This window comes from Schistocerca nitens, chromosome 2, assembly GCF_023898315.1.
Source record: "Schistocerca nitens isolate TAMUIC-IGC-003100 chromosome 2, iqSchNite1.1, whole genome shotgun sequence".
In the NCBI taxonomy this organism is placed as follows: Eukaryota; Metazoa; Arthropoda; class Insecta; order Orthoptera; family Acrididae; genus Schistocerca; species Schistocerca nitens.
The window spans coordinates 612,642,881-612,666,025 of NC_064615.1; the positions used below are offsets into that span (position 1 = coordinate 612,642,881).

The 23,145-nt window shown below is 41.5% G+C and overlaps 1 protein-coding gene across 5 annotated transcripts in view; it reads right to left on the reverse strand.

The window, feature by feature from the left end:
• LOC126236699 (brachyurin-like) overlaps positions 1-23,145 on the reverse strand; it is a 484,625-nt gene that overhangs the window by 309,289 nt on the left and 152,191 nt on the right. The window contains exons 1-2 of one of the 5 annotated variants that reach the window (XM_049946215.1): positions 4,684-4,769; positions 1,823-1,889 (exon numbers count right to left, since the gene is read on the reverse strand). The exons of 2 other annotated variants lie outside the window; for them this stretch is intronic. In XM_049946215.1, the coding sequence (XP_049802172.1) occupies positions 1,823-1,889; positions 4,684-4,731 (115 nt within the window). In that variant the 5' untranslated portion in view covers positions 4,732-4,769. Of the gene's footprint in view, positions 1-1,822; positions 1,890-4,683; positions 4,770-23,145 lie in introns of those variants that run through there. 2 more of the 5 variants (XM_049946211.1, XM_049946212.1) reach the window with 2 other exon arrangements.

Below are 23,145 nucleotides of genomic sequence, written 5' to 3' on the forward strand. Positions count from 1 at the left end.
TCTCCTCAAGAAGAGAGAAGGCGCCTGCTGAAAATGGCATGTCCGCTACTGATCGATACCTCGTCCACATCAGTAACCCCATGACAACTCACACAGTGGCCTCTGCAAAAACAGGAGGTCTTTTTGCCGCACCCTATATTTATACTACCTGTTCCCATTTTGTAAAATTCCCAATTTCAACGTTCTGAACATTTAAGGTTCCGATTTTAGCACAGCTTTGAAGTCTTATTAATATCTGACATGATTTTGTGCGGCATTTTCCACACTGTACTTCATTAAAGGTAAGTATATCATCTACAGAAATCTGAGATAACTATTAAATTTGACTGCCAGGTAATTAATATAACAATATTAACAGTAATGGTCTCCACGCAGTTCCCTGCGGCATGCTTGGAGTTCTACGTCTGATGACTGTCCTGTTAAGGTAACATGATGTGCCCTCCGTACTAACAAATTCTCGAAAAATTGTCAAATGTGTGTGAAGTCTTATGGGACGTAACTGCTAACGTCATTAGTCCCTACGCTTACACACTACTTAACCTAAATTATCCTAAGGACAAACACACAAACACACACACCCATGCCCCAGGGAGGACTCGAACATCCGCCGTGAGCAGCCGCACAGTCCATGACTGCCGCGCCTTAGACCAACAAATTCTCAAACAAGATACGAGTTTCACTTTATATCCTATACAATCGCAATTTCGTTATTAACTGTTTGTGTAGTAATGAGAAAGAAGCATTTCTGAAGTCAAGAAACACTGCATTTGCCTCCATACATGGCTATCAGTATGTTATGTAAGAAGGGCGCATTCCGAGTTGACGAAGATGCCACCTGTATTAATCGGTAACTAAAAGAAACATTTAACCTAACAGGCAAATAAGCACAGAGTTTTCACTTGATGGTGGACAAGAGATCAATCGTCTCGGAGGGATCTTACGATGTAGTTCCTGAAGGAGATGGATTTTTTCCGTTCTCAATAAGCGAACTCGCTTACTACGTCATACCACAGCGTCAAGTACGTTGTAAAACAATAGTACCACTTATCCAGTCCCCTTCACTTCTTACATTATCATGTTGTTAGCGTTGTCCAGAGTTTGTTTGCTTTTTGTCAGTTGCTTCTTACATATGTCGCAGAAAATCCTTGCTCCACATTGTGTTCACTTTTGTACTTTTGTTTCCATCAAGGGCCTGTCATCATAGCATATGTCTCTTGTTGTGAGGATAGAGCCTCCAGCATTTACTTATACTACTATAGACACCAGGATACTACACACGTGCCACAGAGGTATGACACACTGTGTTTCCCGCTCAGAGGACTTGGCGGAAATAACAACTGATCGATAATGTAGGGAGGTAGGTAGCACCATGCGAAGATTCTACAGTTATTTCATGGGTACTTTGTATAATACCTTGGACATGAATATCACATATGCGAAGAACGTTTGCTAGAATGACCAGGCAGAAAAGACTTAAAGGAGATTTTATGTACTGAACTAGTGTATGTGCAGTTAATTTCAAAATTTATGTTAGTTTCAATAAATATGATTTAGAACAACGTATCATTTCAGAACAGAAAGATGTACGAGAGCTAAATAGTGATAGACAGAACTATGGTGATACGCAATGGCACACAATGTGCGACGTATAACTCTGCTGCTACGAGAAACGCGTATTCTGTGATAAGCCGATTTAAAGGTCGCCAATAAGTAAGCAACCAGTTATAAAATGCCACGGATTCGAGGATTAAGTAAGAGTGATTTAAATACTGCTGTGAAACATAATTTTTCTCTGGTACTCGTACATTATAGAAATACTTACGCACAAGTGGCTTTGTCTTCACCATAGGTGTAAGATTGCGGTGTAGCGTCGCATACTGGGGCAGCGCCTGTCAACAAAGGAATTTTATACATTTTTGTTGATATCGTGTTCAGCAAAACCATACGTCGAAAATACGTCTTCTTCTGTATCTTTATCTATACTAATAATGATGCTGTAAGACCGTTGTGGTTGTCTCTCTATTTTAAAGACGAATTTTAGTGGGGTTTTCACAGGTAACTTGAGCGTAGACTGTCGCAACATACAGGCTATGTTCTGTCAAATCGGATCAAGAAAAAATATCGTTATTTAAGGTTCTGTAAATGCGAAAGGGTGTTTCTCTGTTACTTTTCCACAACTTAAGCGCTGAATCGATTTTGATGATATTTGGTATAGAGAGCTTGGACGCTATGGAAGAACGCAGGATACTATAAAAAAGTGTGTAATTTAAGAAATTTATTGATTTGAAAAATATTAAGCGAATTAGGAGAAGATATTTGCTCTTTGAAAAAGCTGTTTATTCTTTGACTTATGAACTTCATCGTACTTGAGAAAATGTTTTTTTTGGTTGGTATGTTTTACGAAATACGATTCAATATAACGTAGACAATACTTACAGAATCCTCAATGTTTTTAATCCTTACTGTGCCATAATATGAGCGAAAGTATCTGAGTTATGGTTTCACGACTAAACTGCTGAACCATAAAATGTGATATAGAGACAGCTTTAATCTCGAGGAAGAACATAGGATATTTAAGATAATAAAAAAGGCTGCACCTAAATCATATAATAACGGGAAATAACAGATGGAACACGCTTGCACCGCTCAGCAACAGCGCTGTGTGCGTGCAGCCTTGTTGTGAACTGGAGTAGTGGATGTAATAGAGGGGGGGGGAGGTGGGGGGGCGTGTATGGCACACATCCTGAGCTAAACTTACCCAAACAAGCAGACACGTGAGGGCAGCTGAGGTTATTTCATGTACAGTAGCTTACTCTCCATCACTCATCCTAACAAAACCACTGATATGCATGCACAGGCAGAGGAAACAGCTAGTTTTCAAACAATCAACTAAGGTAGGAATTTATTTCATGTGTTAATACTGAACTAGAATAGAGCAGGATAGCGTCTGTGGTGACAAATTGTTTTACAATTTGTTGCGAGTTACATGCATTACCACTCTACATATTCATAAACAACCAGAATTTATGAAGTCAAAACAGTATGAGTAAATTGTTAACACAAAATCATTAAAATTGATGTGGTTGTATGACCAGGTAAATCTTCAAAGGATGTGAAGCTCCACACAAACATGAGGGAACCTAAAGTAAGTGAAATTAATATTGTACTGAAGCTGTCATGAAGTAATAACAGCAGATCGAATGTACAAAACGTATTAACAAGTGCGGAATGGCAGTGACTGTGGATATCCAGTCGAAACTTTGTCTCACTATGGGGCAAAGGACCAGCAATGCTCAGAACATTTCCTTCAGGCTCTTGATTGATGGCGGTCATGAAATGAAATTAAACAGAATTACTCGATAATAAAATGGGAGAGTGGGGGTTGCACTTTTGCCTGCATGAAGGATGTAATATGATTAGTTAGGACATATGCTTCAATAGAAACAAAGCATTCGTTAATCAGGTGTTCCGTTGTGAAAATTATGGCAACATATGAAATGGTTTACATTACAAATGTTGTTAGTGTGCATATCAAGTCTGTAAGCTTTCATTCAGTTCTCTTAGAACTGATGTGCTACTAAAGTTATTCAACTATCTGAATCACTATATTCTAACAAATTATTTAAGATAGAATACATAGTGTATTCACACAATTTGCTCGTAAGAAACAGTGAAATTTATGGAAGAAATTTGAAAAATTGAAACAATAATAACAATAAAATTTTCGGAAATTATTGAACATGTTAAAAATTGTACCACGTTCAGAAATACTCGATAATTACATATTACATTATCGCTGTAGATTCACGCATGTTTCCATACTTTATCATAGATATTGATTCTGGACTTTGTTCACAACAAAGTCTGCTCTCTTCATATGATGTGGTATTTTAATATTTAGAGAGTGAATTACTTGAGGAAGTTGGAGAAAAAAGATAAAAAAATTGCATTATATGTGACCTAACTAGAAAAAGGACAATTCTTTCGTAATATAAGCTACATTTTCTCTTACTCTTGGATTAAATTCGTAAAGTATAGATCAGAATTTGTAGTTCCGGCTTAGATGAACAAAATTCTGTAGTCATAGATGTTTCCTAGCAAGCACAAATTTATATCATTTGATGCACTGTATCTCTTTGAACTCTGTGTTTTTATGGAACTGCGTATTTTGCATATTTTTGACAGATTCTTATTATTATGATTATCACGTAAGTATGATTTATGTGATATTAACCAATGAACCTCAAGGTAGTTCAATTAAAATTCCACGAATGTTATTGCGAAGTTACGTTGTTTATGAGATTATCAATTAGGATAGCTACTAAATAACTTGGGAGTATAAATCAAACCCTGTTATAAAAAATATACCAGGTATAACCTTAACCATAGTCAAATCGACGTATTTCAGCACAGCTGATCAGTACACAACTGGCTTTTCGACTACAGTTCCGCTCTACGATGCACACTGATATCCCTTAGAAGTGTAATGTTCTATTGTGTAATTGTTTGAACCAGTCTACATAAGCTCTGATGTAAGTTTGGTGGTAAGATTGGTTAAACGTAGTGAATGCATTGACGGTAGCCTCAGAATAATCTACAAAATGTTCAAGATCGCCATTTAATGACTCATCCTGTTTGCTGCACTTATAGTATATGTGCTAACGTGACTGCATCACATTTTACCTGAACGGCAGCGGCCACGGCAAAAAGCAATAGTGCCAACACGTTCATTGTGGTCTTAGACCCGCACCTACCGGTATCAGATGCATCGCTCCGTTTTATACTCGATATTGTGCAGACTTGATGACAAATGAGTTATCAAATTCAGATTCAGAATTCAAGATAAAGCTAACAAAACGGACTTTGAAACGCTCAGAGGGCTCTGATATCTGTAAAATTGGAAAGATAACAGTGATTTCCAAATAACAGGTCGTGGTACAGGATCGAAAGAACAAGGAGTTGTTTAGTGTTTAGCACACAGTCGACAGCATGGTTATTTGATATGCATTTGCTATGATTGAGAGAATCCGTGGAGCATCCTGATCGGGGTAGCCCGACAGGGATTTGAAACCGGCTCCTCCCTAATAAGAAAACAACGCATTAAGCAGCCTAATCTACGTGTAGCAACCATTTACATTACCTAACAATGAAGTGATGTAGGCAAGAGTGGCAGGAGCATAGGAATGAGTTTATGTGACAGAGTATGTGATGTTATGTTAGTGATTACAAACGCTAGAGAAGTTTACAAAACATGTGGGAGTGTGAGACTAATAATCAGCATGACACTGGACCTCTCTCTTGCCTGGATGTAAGCAAAAGATTCGACTGGGGAAGGTGTCATAAAGAGTTTGTATCCTTTCCTGAGGCAAGTTGGCCCACAACTGTAGTAACTTGTTCTTGATATGGTGTTTACTGGTACTAGGAAAATGTTGACCTGCGAGCCGGTCTCACACATGTTCTATCGGGGACAGATTTTGGGATCTCGCTGGCCATGGTAGTACCTCAACAACACACAGATAGTTCAAAGAGACACATGTCACTGTAAGCGTATTGTCATATTGCCGGCTTAATTGCGGAGTATCTTTACGGGCAGCGCGATTGCAGAGTCGAGCACGGGACACGGAACTGTTGTGTTGGGGTAACTCTGCATGTGAGAGGCATAGTTATTATGGGAGTTCAAGTGTTACTACAAGTGCTATTACTGTAAGGTGATGAAATATGGATGTGATTCAGAGGAAAGTGCGTAATGACGTAACACAAAATGAGCAGTGCAGGCGATAACGTATTTGAGTATCCTCGCGTTGCGTGTCGCACAGCATCAATCATCCGCACCGTTTCCGGGCTCTCAGAATGAACTAATGTGAATCAGTAAAAATTAGTTACCATAAAAGAGTGCAATCAAGTGCCAGTGTCTTGCAGCGAGTGTGACAACGTGGGTTCGGTCATCGCGTTTCCGCATCATCAACAATCAGTTGCGCCGCGACGGTTACCCTCACGCTCGTACGAATGTGAACTGTGAACAGTAGCTTAACTTTATGAGCAGTGTTATATCATTACTAGTGACAAGGAGGACTGGTGCCGAAAGTGCGTGACGAGCGTAAGAACTAACGATCGATCATAATGCTTCCGCATCATTAACAGTCACCCGCTTCGCGTCGGTTTCGCGTACGCTCGTCCAAGTGATATTGTGGACAGATAATCATCAAGAACGTTAATTGCGATAAGCAGTTATGACTCAGAATGTAAACAGTGCAACCTGTGATTTTCATATCGTCTCAGAATATACACTACTGGCCATTAAAATTACTACATCAAGAAGAAATGCAGATGATAAACGGGTATTCATTGGACAATAATATTATTCTAAAACTGACAGGTGATTACATTTTCACGCAGTTTGGGTGCATAGATACTGAGAAATCAGTACCCAGAACAACCACCTCTGGCCGTAATAACGGCCTTGTTACACCTGGGCATTGAGTCAAACAGAGCTTGGATGGCGTGTACAGGTACAGCTGCCCATCCAGCTTCAACACCATACCACAGTTCATCAAGTGTAGAGACTGGCGTATTGTGACGAGCCAGTTGCTCGACCGCCATTGACCAGACTTTTCAATTGGTGAGAGATTTGGAGAATGTGCTGGCCAGGGCAGCGGTCGAGGATTTTCTGTATCCAGAAAAGCCCGTACAGGAGCTGCAACATGCGATCGTGCATTATCCTGCTGAAATGTTGGGTTTCGCACGGATCGAATATAGGGTAGAGCCACGGGTCGTAACACATCTGAAATGTAACGTCCACTGTTCAAATTGCCGTCAATGCGAACTAGAAGTGACCGAGACGTGTAACCAATGGCATACCATCACGCCGGGTGATGCGCCAGTATGGCGATGGCGTATACACGCTTCCAATGTGCGTTCATCTCGATGTCGCCAAACACGGATGCGACCATCACGATGCTGTAAACAGAACCTGGATTCATGTGAAAAAATAAAGTTTTGCCATTCATGCACCCAGGTGCGCCGTTGAGTACACCATCGAAGGCGCTCCTGTCTGTGATGGAGCGTCAAGGGTAATCGCAGCCATGGTCTCCGAGCTGATAGTCCATGCTGCAGCAAACGTTGTCGAACTGTTCATGCAGATGGTTGTTGTCTTGCAAACGTCCCCATCTGTTGTCTCAAGGATCGAGACGTGGCTGCACGATCCGTTACAGCCATGCGGATAAGATGCCTGTCATCTCGACTGTTAGCGATACAAGGCCGTTGGGGTCCAGCACGGTGTTCTGTATTACCCTCCTGAACCCACCGATTCCATATTCTGCTAAAAGTCTTTGGATCTCGACCAACGCGTTCAGCAATGTCGCGATACGATAAACCGCAATCGCGATAGGCTACAATCCGACCTTTATGGAAGTCGGAAACGTGATGGCATTTCTCCTCCTTACACGAGGCATCACAACAACGTTTCACCAGGCAACGCCGGTCAACTGCTGTTTTGTGCATGAGAAATCGGTTGGAAGCTTTCCTCTTGTCAGCACGTTGTAGGTGTCACCACCGGCGGCAACCTTGTGTGAGTGCTATGAAACGCAAATCATTTGCATATCACAGCATCTTCTTCCTGTCGGTTACATTTCGCGTCTGTAGCACGTCATCTTCATGGTGTAGAAATTTTAATGGCCAGCAGTGTAGATGTTCATACCAGACGTAGGACAGTGTTGTGCTTAACGTTGAGTGGCTTTCCTAAATCCGCTTGCATGTTTAAATACATAATTTCAGGCAAGCCAGCGGCAGTGTGGAGCAGAACAATACGACCGTCGCGGGATTATCAGGTGATGAGGACAGGGCGCGGTCACAAAACGAAAAGCGACTTCCAGGTAAGGAGACCCCTCCGCCATTTGTACCCCTGGGCGTGTTACAACATGTGTGGACGAGCATTGTCGAGTTAAAAAATTGTGTGGCAGTACTATTGCGTGGGAGGTAACACCTGAGGGCGCAGTATGTCCGTGTGACATACTAATTTGTCTTCAGGGTTCTCTAAATCAATACCAGCTGCAACGTGAAGTCATACCCGATGCCTCCCCACACCGTGACACCAGGTGTAACACCGCTGTGCTCTTCCAAAGCATCGCGAGAATGGGACCTCCTCGAATGTTCGTCCACGGGAGTGCAGAGCAGTGATTCATCGCCGAACGCTTTGGTGCCGCGCAATGCAGTTGCGCCAGTCATTAGCAGTCCATTCTTCCCGATCGCGGCACTGCAATGAGGTCCCTTTCAGACTCTGTCAGGTGCTGTTAACTTGTCTGAAATGAGCACGCTGCACCTCCACGTTCTTCGCAGTTGTCAACCAACGTCTGACTCTGTTCACGCCTCTTATTGCGCTACCAGGCCTGGCTACAACGCTAAGCTCATACAACACTCCTTCTGGCAGCAGTTCTCCTGTATGAAGAGTTGCAGCTCTAATTATTTACATATCAGCAGATGGGGTGCAAATATAAAAATTACACTCTTTGTCCTTGTCTTCGAAGTGCGTCATTGTTTTTCTCGGGTCATATAATCAGCAAGTAATTAAATAGCTGTCACTCGCTTCACTGCTTTTCTTTACAACAAATTTATTTCGATCTCACAGATAAACTGAACAACCGAAGTAACCTTGATTAGTCTGCAAATGTAATCTAATCTAAAGTGGACGACACCTGTAGCTAAAGGCGTTATCTGTCTTTCTGCTGGCTCCCACCGTGGGATAAGCAAGCCGTTTAAGTGATTCACACTGACGCCGGCGGCTCTCCTCCGTCACCAGACGGCTAATCTCTTGTGATAAACTGTTGTTTACTACTTGCCACAAATGAACGCTCAGCTGAGTGGCTATCTGATGATTTCTCGATCTTCATGTTCAGTCGCCTCTCTAAGTCGATTGCTTCCTTCTTGCCACTGTGTTCGGCCATGGTTTACCAACTGCTTCCAACATCATCGAATATTGGCATCGTTCCCATTCAAATGTCGGGTGATTCGCTGATTACTCCACCCGGCTTCTATGAGCCCAACTACACATAGTTTCTCAAATTCTGGCATCAGACCGTCTGCGAGGCATAGTTACTGACCAACCGAGTACAAGGAACGATGATTACCGAGACTTTATGGCCTGGTATCGACATGTCCCCTGTTTACTATCTTTGGCAGCTGTACGGTGAAACTGAGCTCACACATTCATCCATCGACCACCAAAGTTAACATCATATGCGTATGAACATCAGTTTATGAGCAATTTGCATAACTACTTTGTGGTGCCTCTATTCTTTTCGTCTTGGATTGTATTTAAGACTGCTTTTCTCGGTCAAACAAACAGCTCCTTCTGTCTCACTTCCAAAGAACCCTGCGTTCCACGAGCAACGCTGCAGCTCAGTCGTGGATTAGATCAGGTGAAAGAGATACTGATTCCGATATTAAGAAAATTTGTGGGTTCTTTATTAGCTCTGTAGATCAATCTTATTTAGATTATAAAACGGGTTGGCAAATGAAACAGAAAGAATTGCCTTGCTGTAGTCCTGAGGGATAACGAGAGAGAAATGTAGAACTGGGGCCACAGCCACAGCATGTTAACTTCGACCTTGAACTCTACTTGGGCGCTATATGGTGCATGAGAGAGTTCGAGCAGCGACGTTATGATCAAGCAGGATTTGTAATAGAGTCTCCACCCTTTCTCTGAATGTTATCTGTGTTTTTTGGGCTGTGACCCTAGTGTCGAGAGGAGCTCCCTCTGGTCTGCACCGTCTGCCTACAAACATAGACCTGAAGCGCATTCTTTTACTTCTCTCCTGTTACAGACATAAGTAGACCACATTCTTGAAACAAGGCACAGAAACATTCCTGAGACACATTGGAATGGAGAATGTGACTCACGGGGTCAATCAAACAACTTAATTCCTATTAAGGTTATGGCCCCCACTATACTCTTTACCCACCTGCGAGACCAAGAGAACGATCACCAACTTTGGTAGGACACGACCGTTTAGCAAGCTTAATTTAAAGTTATTTGTTTACTCCTATGAAATAACATTGCACCAGCCTCGAAGCAGTGCCACTGTGAATGCTGTTCTCAGTCAAAGGATGAGTTAGTCACATTTGGTAAGTTGCTGAATATCGCTCTGATTGCTGTCAACCGTTCGGCATACGCAGTGATAGGGCGTAATGGGAGGGCTAGTGACATTCGTGTACCAAAGATACTCCAAGTACTACCCTCTCCCGAGTACACTGTATTCTCTACGTGAAGTGCAACATCTGTCAGCACTCGTCCGTTAGACTGTGAGTGGCGTATCAGTGGGGTGGGTCTAAGGAATTTGTACGGGAACTCGACGCGGAAAGGGATCCTAACTGTTTAAAGTTTTTGTACATAAGGGGACGCACGAAAACACTTCTTTAAGGTATAAAAAACACCTTGAAGTATAACCCAGCGTACCTTACACGACATATACGTAAAACTCTACGTTTTCTAATTTTAACATGTTTTCCAAGTAATGCTTACACATTTCCCGTTCTTCCTATAACCACTCGCTATATAGCCGGTCTTTTTTAAAACTAAAATTTATTCGAACTGGCATGAACAATTCCCAAATTTCATACAAAATCATGAATTCCAGTTTTAACATAGAGAAAATTAAACAAACGGATAATAAGAGCAAATTGAATTGAGTATTATACGCAAAGTAGCAAGGGGCTCTATTGAATGAGTTTCTAATGAACGTCCCTTTGGTTTTACAATTACTATATAAACGCAGCGCACTTATTGTTAACGTCTTTAGCGTCTGGGAGTCTTAAGCGTCTATGGATCTCTGGCGTATGGGGGTCTTTAGAATCTGAGAGTCTTTGTGTTCGAGATTTTAGTGTCCGAGCTTCTAGCATTTGAGTCATGAGTATTCGTGTCTCTTATGTTCGTTCGCCACTGTGTGAGATAGCTAAGTTTATTGGAAGCCAGGCTAATTGAAAGTAAATGTCTGTTCGTTTAATTTATTGTCAAAGGTACGAAAACTGACAGAAAATGAGATAAAGCTAACATACAGCGAACATCTCAATCTATAAAAGATCGATATCATTGCCGGCCGGAGTGGCCGAGCGGTTCTAGGCGCTTCAGTCTGGAACCGTGTGACCGCCTCCGTCGCAGGTTCGAATCCTGCGTTGTGCATGGATGGATGTGATGTCCTTAGGTTAGTTGGGTTTAAGTAGTTCTAAGTTCTAGGGGACTGATGACCTCAGATGATAAGACCCACAGTGCTCAGAGCCATTTGAACCAGCCGATATCATTAATCTCAATTTAAAAACATCAGTTGCTGCCGAAGCTACTCTTCAAACAGCGCGTCGAAACTTAAATTTTTATTGTACACATTGTTTGGACATTTATTATCGAACTAAAGTGTGACCATTCATAGTAGCGAATCATATAGAAAGAATTATGTTAATAAAAACCAAGTTAAGGAAAAACTACAGTCTGCTACGATTTCGAACAGAGTATCAAGAGAATTGATCCGTGTATTGGATTATCTCTGGACAATAATAATAATAATAATAATAATAGTTTATTCCACATTCATATCAAACGGAATAATTTTCAACGGATAAAACATTGTGCTCTGTTAAATGAAACCTGTGTCTTTCGAAGGAATTAATTCGGTGTACATCTGCTACGCTAATCGAAGATATCAGTTTATCTGGAAACGCGAATCGGTCGCCTAGTAACTGTTAATGAGGATCTCTGGTGGCAACCGCTAAACAACGTAGCTAGGCGACAGTAATAATTAGAATCTAAGTTTATCAACGAAAGAGACATTAAAAGATTTTGTGAAACCCCAGTTAGCGCAAAGATCGGACATTATCAACAATAATTGACTGCAGTAACAGATAGTGTTGTGTCACCTTGCTTTCACGTATCTCGACGAGTTGAAGAATACCGGCTGGGCGCAGAAGAAGGACGTTATACTTCCGATGGTCGTGGAGGTGCCAGTAGGCAGCGATAGGAGGCGTCACAAATGGCGCCCAACGTGGGGTTCGAAGGTAATAAATTAACAATATAGAGTTCACACATGCTAATTTGTGAATTATTTACTGACTGTATACGAACGAAACAACCACTCGTGTTAACCTGCTCGTGTTACACGTTCACTGTCTTCGACAAACTACGCCCGGAGTGACAGGAAGGAAGTACTATAGGAAGTACGTATAGAAATAATTGATACGACGATATTTAAAGTTTGAGTCATAGCTCATTGTGCTTCAGTTAAATATATTGTAGCTGGCGAACCACTACGGCAAGTTCGCGCGTTGTTGAATTGATATTGTAGCTTAGACAGTATTTGTGTGTTGTGTTGGTGTTGGTTGGTTGTAATTTGTAGTATTTGACCATATGATAGTAGTCCTAAGGTTGAGATCTAATGTAGAGAATATGAACGAAGACATGACGAGGGAGGAGGGAACAGAAATGGATGATAGTAGGGTAGGAGAATTAGAATTATAGTATCCGAATCTTTACGATGGAAACTACTGAAAGTAATAATGTCGGAATGTCGATACCTAAAAGTGATTCAACTGTAGGGCCTAGTAGAATGGTTAAACCTACAAATGAAATGGCTGGTTTGACTATTTAATTAAATTCTAGGAGGAAATATTAGAAGCTAATCGTCAACGGGATCAAAAAGACCGAGAATACAGGGAAGAAAGGAATCAGACAGACCTAGAATTTAAGGTGAAAATCAAACAAGCGATTTAATCGTTAGAGGCTCAAACTAAGGAAAGAGAAGATTGAGTGGCTAAGGAACTCGAGAAACTGGGACCTGACTCAAATTCAGCAAGTAGTAAACGTGCTACTTTACAAGGATCGATAAGTACGTTACAGAAGGATGTGGAATAGATAAGTTAAGAGCAGTCTACTGTGTCGGATGAATAGATGATCTGTCAATCAAAGTAAGAAGCCTACATTTAAGAAGTTAAAAGTATATTGACGATTATTTCATGGGTCAGACGAAAACGATTGAGGCAGGAGGACATATTCCAGTAACAGACATAGAGTGAATATTTAACTTGTGTCTAGTATCTAAAATGAAATTTATAGCTACCTTTGTACAGACGTATTCAGTATGGACATTAAATGAATGAAATATTTAATTAATGTTAGGAAAAATAGAAATATCTGAGATTGAGATAATACTTTGAAAGACTTTAGTCCGTAATGAAGAACCTAGTATTTGTGACGTCTCCCATTGCTACCTACTGGCCCTTCCACTATCAGCGGAAGTGAATGTCCATTTTCAATACCCAGGCAGTATTCTTCACTTCATCGAGGTACGTGAAAGCGAGGTGACACAATTCTATCTGTTATTGCAGTCAATATTTATTGCTAACGTCCGCATTTGTACTAACTGGAATCTATATTCGGGGTTGCACAAATCTTTTAAAGTCTCTTTCGTTAGTAAACTTAGATTCTAATTGTTATTGTCGTCTAGCTACGTTGTTTAGCGGTTGCCACCAAAGATGCACATTAACAGTTATTAGGCGGCCGATTCGCGTTTCCAGATGAACTGATATCTTTGATTAGCTTAGCAGATGGACACCGAATTAATTCCTACGAAAGACACAGATTCCATTTAACAAAGCACGATGTTTCATCCGTTGAAAATTATTCCCTTTAATATTAATGGGGAATAAAGTATTATAATAATTATTATTATTATTGTCTAGAGATAATCCAATACAGCAATCAATTCTCTTGATACTCTGTTCGAAATCGTAGCAGACTGTAGTTTTTCCTTAACTTGGCTTTTATTAACATAGTTCCTTCGATATGACAAACAGTCGTTTACTTTTAACTAACCTGGCTTCCAATAGTGTTAGCTATTTCACACAGTGGCACATGAACATAAGAGACACGAATACTCATGATTCAAATGCTAGAAGGTCGGACACTAAAATCTCGAACACAAAGACTCTCAGATCCTAAAGACCATTAAATTCTAAAGATCCTCAGACGCTTAAGACGCCCAGATGCTGAAGGCGTTAACAGTACGTGAGTGGGGTTTATGTAGTAGTTGTGAAACAAAAGGGACGTTCATTAGAAACTCTTTGAATAGAGCCCCTTGCTACTTTGAGTGTAATACTCTTTTCAGCTGGCTCTTATCGTTCTTTTATTTAATTTTTCCTGCTTTAATACTGGAATTCATTATTTTGAATGAAATTTGGGAATTGTTCATGCCAGTTCGGATAAAATTTAATTTAAAAAAAGACCAGATATGTAACGACAGGCTACATGTTCCACATTCAGAGCAGAGTGGGATAAGGAAATTTTTTGTTAAATTGTATCGTAAACGTCGAAAATACTGCATAAACGTCGAAATTACGAGCTGTAACTGTCTCAAACGTTTTTTCTCGTCGGACTTCCCTGTCCTGGTATTTTTGACCTCATTTTGCCCTCTTTATTTCTTTTCTGTGCTTTATTCTTGTGACGAGAATGTGTTAATACGTCATTTAGTCTGCACTATACACGTTTTTGTGTTCAGCTTGCTCATTAAGCTCTAATTTTCTCAAAGAGTTCTTTGTAGCTGATTTCTCAGTACTGGAATTTTTGTCCTTTTATGCATATTCTTTCTTTCTTTTCTGAGTTTGCAACAGCATTCTGTAGTTCATTCGTATAACGAGAATCTGTTAATAAGACATTTCTTCTCCAGTGAACTAAAAGCTAAATTCCGTCCGAACAGAATTCGGAAGGCTCAACAGTACCGACCGACAGCCCAGTCGTAGGCATCACAGGGTGCAGATCTGGAGGGCCATGTGGTCATCACACCACTCTGCTGGCTGTTGCCAGCTTTTGTGACGAGTTCTGCAGTCTGCAGTTAACACATTTTTAAGTTTCCCATCTGATTAGTCAGGCCTGTAGTCAGGATTATTCTTAACTTTAAGAATAAATCTTTCCACCACAGAGTTGGTTACATCAACAAACTCCTTAGATAGTTCTAAAAATTCCATTTCAGAAGAGAAAATAGCTGAATCTGACATTTCCGTTAATCTAACGTCCCATTGCTGTATATAGGTTTTTGTGATGTAAGTTCGCATCTTCTTAAAAAAACAAGAAGAAGAAAAAGAAATATATAGTTTGAAATCTATTTGCAATCAAGAGCTAAGGGGTGGAACAGGACACTGTTTACAGTTGATACTGTTCCAGTGGTTTATCGACAACAACGTTATGGTACAGTAACTGCACACACGCAAACAAAGGTGACACTCGGCGCGGTGCCTGATGGGAGAGACCGTAACGTCATTTCCCATTTACAGTTGCTCCCATCAGCCACTGCGCCAAGTGTCTACTTCGTTTGCGCGATTCTCCTCTTTGCGCGCAGCACGTTACTTTTATTTACGTCCACGATCAACGGCCAGTCTGTGCACCGGTTGTCGGTCCCCTGAAAGTCTTTAAGAAATCTGCTACCGTTTTGCGGCATTTCAGTCTTCACGTGAGCAATAGCATCACCTGCGAACAGCGACATGCAACTTCCAACGTTACACACGAGATTGTATGTATAGGGTGTCTCTCCTAAGAGCCGTCAGGAGCACTTTCATTGGTGTTTCGGCAGATATTTGCCATTTTGTTTTTTCAAGGTGCAGCTGGAGTCAGCCCAAAGAAGTGCTGCCCATAACGCATTTCATGTAACGTCCAGCGTTGACGGAAAGCGTCGGCTTGTTTCCAGTGGCAAACAAAGCGATTTTTAAACTGGAATTTTACATACTGATTCGATAGTGCGCTACAGCATTAGTCTAGTGCTATGTTCGTTTTACCGGTAATTATTAACAGGAACAGTTCTACACAAAGAACAACCAGTAGTCTAGCAGCAACTGCACCGACCTGGCCGGCGCTGGTTACAACGGCCATGCAGAAGCGCGTTACTCAGTTGCTGCTAGAGTACTGATTATTCTTCGTGTAGAACTGTTCCTGTTAATACTTACCGGTAAAACGAATATAGCACTAGACTAATCTAGTAGCGCACTATCGAATGAGCACATAAAACTCCAGTTCAAAAAACCCGACGCATTCCGTTGAAGCTGGGCGTCGTATGAGAGACGTGATGAGCAGCATTTGTTTGGGCTGACTCCAGTCAGACGTAAAAAACGAAATTGCAGATATCTGGCGAAACACGAGAGCAAGCAAACAACCCTTAGGACAGATACCATATATACACAGGGTGGTCCATTGATAGTGAACGGGCCAAGTATCTCACGAAATAAGCATTAAATGAAAAAACTACAAAGAACGAAACTCGTCTAGCTTGAAGGGGGAAATCTGATGGTGTTATGGTTGGCCCACTAGATGGCGCTGCTATCTATCAAACGGATGTCAACTGCGTTTTTTTTGAATAGGAACCCCCATTTTTTTATTACATATTCGTGTAGTAAGTAAAGAAATATGAATGTTGTAGTTGGACCACATTTTTCGCTTTGTGACAGATGGCGCTGTAATCGTCACAAACGTATAAGTGCGTGGTATCACGTAACATTCCGGCAGTGCAGACGGTGTTTGCTACGTCATACGTTACCCGTGTTAAAATGGACCCTTTACCAATTGCGGAAAAGGTCGATATCGTGTTGATGTATGGCTATTGTGATCAAAATGCCCAACTGGCGTGTGCTATGTATGCTGTTCGGTATCCTGGACATCATCCAAGTGTCCGGACCGCTCGCCGGATAGTTACGTTACTTCACCGACAGTGGTAACGTAAACCGGCATCATATGCACTATTGGGCAACGGAAGATCCACGATGGCTGCGACAGGTGGAACATCAGCGACCTTGGCGTGTTAATGTATGGTTCGGCGTTATGGGAGGAAGGATAATTGACCCCCATTTTATCGATGGCATTCTAAATGGTGCAATGTATGCTGATTTCCTACGTAATGTTCTACCGATGTTACTACAAGATGTTTCACTGCATGACAGAATGGCAATGTACTTCCAACATGATGGATGTCCGGCACATAGCTCGCGTTCGGTTGAAGCGCTATTGAACAGCATATTTCATGAGAGGTGGATTGGTCGTCGAAGCACCATACCATGGCCCGCACGTTCACCGGATCTGACGTCCCCGGATTTCTTTCTGTGGGGAAAGTTGAAGGATATTTGCTATCGTGATCCACCGACAACGCCTGACAACATGTGTCAGCGCATTGGCAATGCGTGTGCGAACATTACAGAAGGCGAACTACTCACTGTTGAGAGGAATGTCGTTACACATACTGCCAAATGCACTGAGGTTGGCGGACATCATTTTGAGCATTTATTGCATTAATGTGGTGTAGTGTCGGCAGACTTGCCAATACTACGCACACTAATTGAAAGAGGCGGCCAAGATGCACGCGCTAACTCACGAAGGATGGAGTGAGGTCTGAAACAGGAGACTTAATGAATGCTATAAAGAAAAGTACGTAGCTCCTTTGGTACTTATCTTTTAATCCATCTTTTGTATACATCGTTCTTGATGAGACATCTGGAGATTGTGGCGATACAAGTGAGACTCTTTAGATACAAGCTATCTAAGGCTAATGGCGCCTTGCTAGGTCGTAGACTTGAACTTAGCTGAAGGCTATTCTGTCTCTCGGCAAATGAGAGCAAAGGCTTCGTCCGTATAGTCGCTAGCAACGTCGTCGTACAACTGGGGCGAGTTCTCGTACGTCTCTCGAGACCTGCCGTGTGGTGGCGCTCGGTCTGCGATCACACAGTGGCGACACGCGGGTCCGACATGTACTAATGGACCGCGGCCGATTTAAGCTACCACCTAGCAAGTGTGGTGTCTGGCAGTGACACCACATGTGGTATTTACAGTTAATCACGCTGTAACAGCATGAGTTCTCAGAAATGATAAGTTCACAAAGATACATGTATCACATTGGAACAACCGTAATAAAATGTTCAAACGTACCTACGTCCTGAATTCTTATTTAAAAAACTTACATGTTAGCAACTGTTCGTCTAAAATTGTGAGCCATATGTTTGTGACTATTACAGCGCCATCTATCACAAACCGAAAAACGTGGTCCAACTAAAACATTCATATTCCTTTACGTACTACACAAATATGTAATAAAAAATGGGGGTTCTTATTTTTAAAAAACCAGTTGATATCCGTTTGACCTATGGCAGCGTCATCTAGCGGGCCAACCATAGCGCCATCTGGTTTCCCTCTTCAATCTAGACAAGTTTCGTTCTTTGTAGTTTTTTCGTTTCACGCTTATTGCGTGAGATGTTTGGCCCGGTAACGATCAATGGTCACCCTGTAGACACACACACACACACACACACACACACACACACACACACATATAGCGTTTGCCTCGTGGTCTATCCTTACTACCGCTTGTGGCGTTTTATTTGTGTCGGCTCGATGGTGATGGTTGTCCCAGTTTTGTTGACATAGAACAGTGTCCGTAGATCGCGACGATTCCGATCTGTAACTGTTAAAAACAAACTCCTCGCTTGGTTGATTAGTTTCAGACACTATCTCCCTTAGACTGATATCAGCGTATCGATGGGACAGCATGCCGGAATGTGTAAGCAGCCCTTGTTTAAAATTGAGGCACTGGTGTTCGAAGTCTGTCGGTCTTCTTTACTTCGAAGCCACAGCGACTGCACCACTCGGTACAGCAACAACTCCCTTGATCTGAAACAATTAACCAAATATGCTTCGCGTGTTCGCGACGGGCTGATAAGCTTACGCGAACTTGATAACTGTAGCTCTTATGCACGGTTTGCGAGTGAGCTTTCAAACGCAGATATTAGGATATCTTGAATTATAAAGACCATCACTCAAGCCGATTCCACAACATAGTTTAGCGAGGATGTTGATTATTAATTAATATAGCGTCGTCGAGGCGTCGCTACGGTGTTAATTCAACAACTAATACGACGTAATTCCAGAGATATAATACTCTTCTGACATCGCACGGAAAGCATCGTATTTCGGTGTGAACTTGCTGTTCACTGTTAATAAAATCACTAAATCACCTTTAACTTCTGCGTTCTCTCAGGAAATAGTTAATTTCACAATTACACAGTAAATTTCCATTAAATGACGTAGCCGACAAGAAGCATTAAGGATACGTTGGAGTTTACTGAACATCGTAGTTATTTAAACCTGCACTGAAAACACACCGATCTATCATTCAGGGTCTTGAATCTATTTGCACCAGCGATTCTGACATTGACTACAGCTTCCGACAACACGGCGTAACTGTAAATTCTTCGTGATCGCTTGTAGGTGTTTCCTACTCAAGACTAATAATAGTTTTTATGTCAGCGGTTGGTATATTGCTGTGTCCTTTGATGTTCGTGACAATCACAGATCACGAAGGCTAAGTCCAAGCATTAATCAGGTATCATACGATTTTCTTTTCTTTCACATATAATGACTACTCCGTTGTCTGACTAAACCGTAAATGTTATTTTACTTCAGTTCGAATATCTGACTAGTACGTCAAGTCGATACTGGAAAACTTTTAAAACTTCAGATCGGTTTGAAACAATATAGTAGCATTCAATAGGCTTACTACTATTGCAACGTCTACAAGAGAGACAGAATTAACATCTGCATTGCAGTGTTACATTGTAGTTGGAGCGAACTTACAGCTCGATGCGCCTACAACTCTCTTCTTGGATAAATGTTATCTCTGATCTATTTATGGTCTGGGATTTAACCTTCGTAAAGGATATATTTTGAATTATTTATAAGTTTCAGGCTTCGTATCATCTGATAGTCTTTCATTTAGTCCTTTCTTTATAATAAACGTTAGTCAAACTTGTAATTGTGTTAATTTTGTTGTCAGTATCTCCCGTCTATGTCAGGGTAAATAATTTTGCTATCTCTTTTACTACCAAAGGGCGTTCATTAGGGGTTCGATATTTGGGGTGTTACACGCTCCATGTCCAATTTTGCTCCGCTCTCTTGATCGATTGCAGGAAACTAAATGAACACCTTAGCGACACAGTCTCTGGCTCGCCGCTTGAATTTTCGTGCGCAACATAATGATTAGTCAGTTTCGATGCTAATCAAATCGGAAACCGCACAATGCATCAGATTTTTTTCTTAACTATTATTTCTCAGCAAAACCTACCCTGTAACACTCTTACAAGCTTTCCAGCTTAGTTTTAACCACCTTTTATGTAGGTCTCCTGTAGGCTTCAGTGAGAGAGTTTGCGAGTAACAAAATAATATGTGACATAAATGGCCGTATCTGCTGGTTGCATTGACATGGAAGCTTAAACTTTTTACATTGCCAAGGAACCGTAGACTTTAGTACCCTACATAAATTTCAGCTTGATACATTTACCTTTTGCTTACAAGAAGGTGTTTTAACAGTTAGACAAACACAAAACATAGTTCGTATTTTGCTTAAGCGTATTGCTCTAATGACCGGCTAGTCCGTTGTTTGTCTTGTAAGACTGTATTCTACGTTAGGGTATAGGCTCAATCTGATTTAAAGTGTCTGTCCTTTAGTTTCTGTTTCTTATGCTAGTACACTGGTTACTTTTTTCGTTCACGGTTGGTAACCTATTTTAATTCTTTGTACAATTGATACGTATGATTTTACATTGTTACATAGCATGGTGGGCGCAAGGACGGTGTTCTTTTTCACAATTTTCTTAATTTTATTGCACTTTAAGATGGCAACTCCGCTTTTTGTTGTTTTATAAGACGTGGGTCCATGCTGAACACATATCTGCCTTTTTGAAGCTGTCGATCTTTTACCGATATTTTGTAATCAGTTTGATCCTATATTTTACTTTTTACCTCCTTGCACAGATGTAGTGTATTAGTTAACGCGTAAATATAACTGCTTATGACACTGTCGATGTGTAAAGATATATTAAACTGTCAGTTATATCGGCGATGGCGTATTTGGGTTCTGTAAAGATGTTCCCCTACCTTCTTGTGCCGTATTGTATTTAATTTCTCGGCTGGATTTGGTTTTACAATTGCTTCGCTTGTTTGCGGCTACCGGGATGCTACGCCGGTCATTCAGTTCCGCCCATGCTCGCTATAATATAATAAATGAATGGGATAGATGATAATAAAATTTTGAAATGCGTGGCTTTTTAAAATGTATTGAATTAATGAGATAATTTTTCGGCATGAATGTCAAGCACAATAAGCTGAGCTATGCCTGGAAATAAGTTCGTATTATTTTGCAGGGTAAAGTAGTTTCTTTCTCCGCTGTAGATTTGTTCTTACCATTCTTTATAATGCTACGTTTGGTCGCCGTGTTCACCTTTGAAGTCTAGACCATGTTTCCATTAAGCTTATCGGATCTTCGTAATTTTCCAACGTACACAGGTGGGCTTCAGTTCTTGTAATTATCGTACTATTTGAAATAACAACTCACACTACCTTTCTGTTAATAAAACAATACTGTATTTTTCCAAACGGTGCACATATGAAAGACATACTCCTCACTTATTCATAGCGACTCCAAAATGGCGGTCTACAATTACTCGCTAAAAATGGCGTGCTTCTCACTCGTTCACTAGCTGAACGCGTAACCTCCCTTCCTCATAATGGTATAAGAAAATCTCCCCTGTTTTTTAACAACCGAAAATCAAAAATACCTGACGGTAGGCATAGGCTCTATGATGGGCTACCGCTTCATCTTTTCTCTTTCTCTTTGCCTTTAAAGAAGACGAAAGCATAAAAGAAATGCAAAAGGTTTATCACAATTCCTCGGACATAACGCGTATACCCAGTACGTGATGCTTCGCCTGCGGATGTCCTCTGTGATTTTTTAGGTGACGGGTGCTTTTTTTATATAGCAGTTTCAAGCAGAAAGATAAGTGATATCTATTATTTACCCTCATGAAGATCTAATCACAAGTTAAGGTTCGTAGTTCGCACTTGGTAGTTCATACTGGAAGCAATCTGATATAGACAGATGAGCTAAAACATTATGACCACCTGTTTCACAGCGCGTTGTTTCGCTTTTCAAACACAGTTCAACAGAGATTCTGTTTGGCATGGATTCCACAAGTCCTTGAAAGGACCAGATGTCTACGCACAGTTCAAGCAGTTCCCGCAAACTACGGGGCACGCAGCTGGCGCCCGATACGTATTCCAGTGGGTGCAGATCAAGCACATTTACTGGCCACCACATTAATGCGAGTTCACTATAATGCCCGTCAAACCATTGTAACACGATTCTGACCTTGCAACACAGGCAGTTATTCAAATGGTTCAAATGGCTCTCAGCACTATGGGACTTAACATCTATGGTCATCAGTCCCCTAGAACTTAGAACTACTTAAACCTAACAAACCTAGGGACAGCACACAACACCCAGTCATCACGAGGCAGAGAAAATCCCTGACCCCGCCGGGAATCGAACCCGGGCTTGGGAAGCGAGAACGCTTCCGCACGACCACGAGCACAGGCAGTTATTCTCGCCTTTGGAAGGGGGGGTGGAGGGGGGACTTCAAGCATGAAGCAATTCAGGTGGTCCGCAGTAATGTTCAAGTAGTTCACTGCTGTCATGTGGCCTCCGATTACCTCCTCATATCACATAGAAGCCCAACTCAATGTAACCCATAGCATCATAATTCTGCCCTCACCGCCATGCATGTATAGCGCGGTGCACGTTTCGTGTAGCCATTCGCCTAGATTACAGCGCGTACGGACTCAAGCATCGACTCGGTGTAACAAAAATGCGCTTCATTCGATAGGCGACACGTTTCTATTGATCTACGGTGAAAACTCGTGATGCTGTGCCCACTGCAGTCATAACTGACGATGTCGTTGGGGCAACACAGGAATACGTGGGGGTCGTGTGATGTGGAGCTCCATGTTCAACAATGGCCTTTGAACAGTGTGCTCCGAAATACTTGTGCATCCCCAAGCATTACACTCTGCCTTCAGAACTGCCACAGGTCACTGCCTATCCTGGGGGCATCCGACCTCTATGTGTTGTGATGAGACGTTGTCGTCAAATAACATGCGGCCTGCTCGTTATTTCACCATCCTCCAACCACTTTCCTGACGTGGTCACGATAGCAGTGCGCCAACAGGTGACCAGATTCGCCGTTTCAGAGATTCTCTTTTCCAGCCGTAGGGCGATGACAATGTGCCCTATCTGAAAACCGCTAATA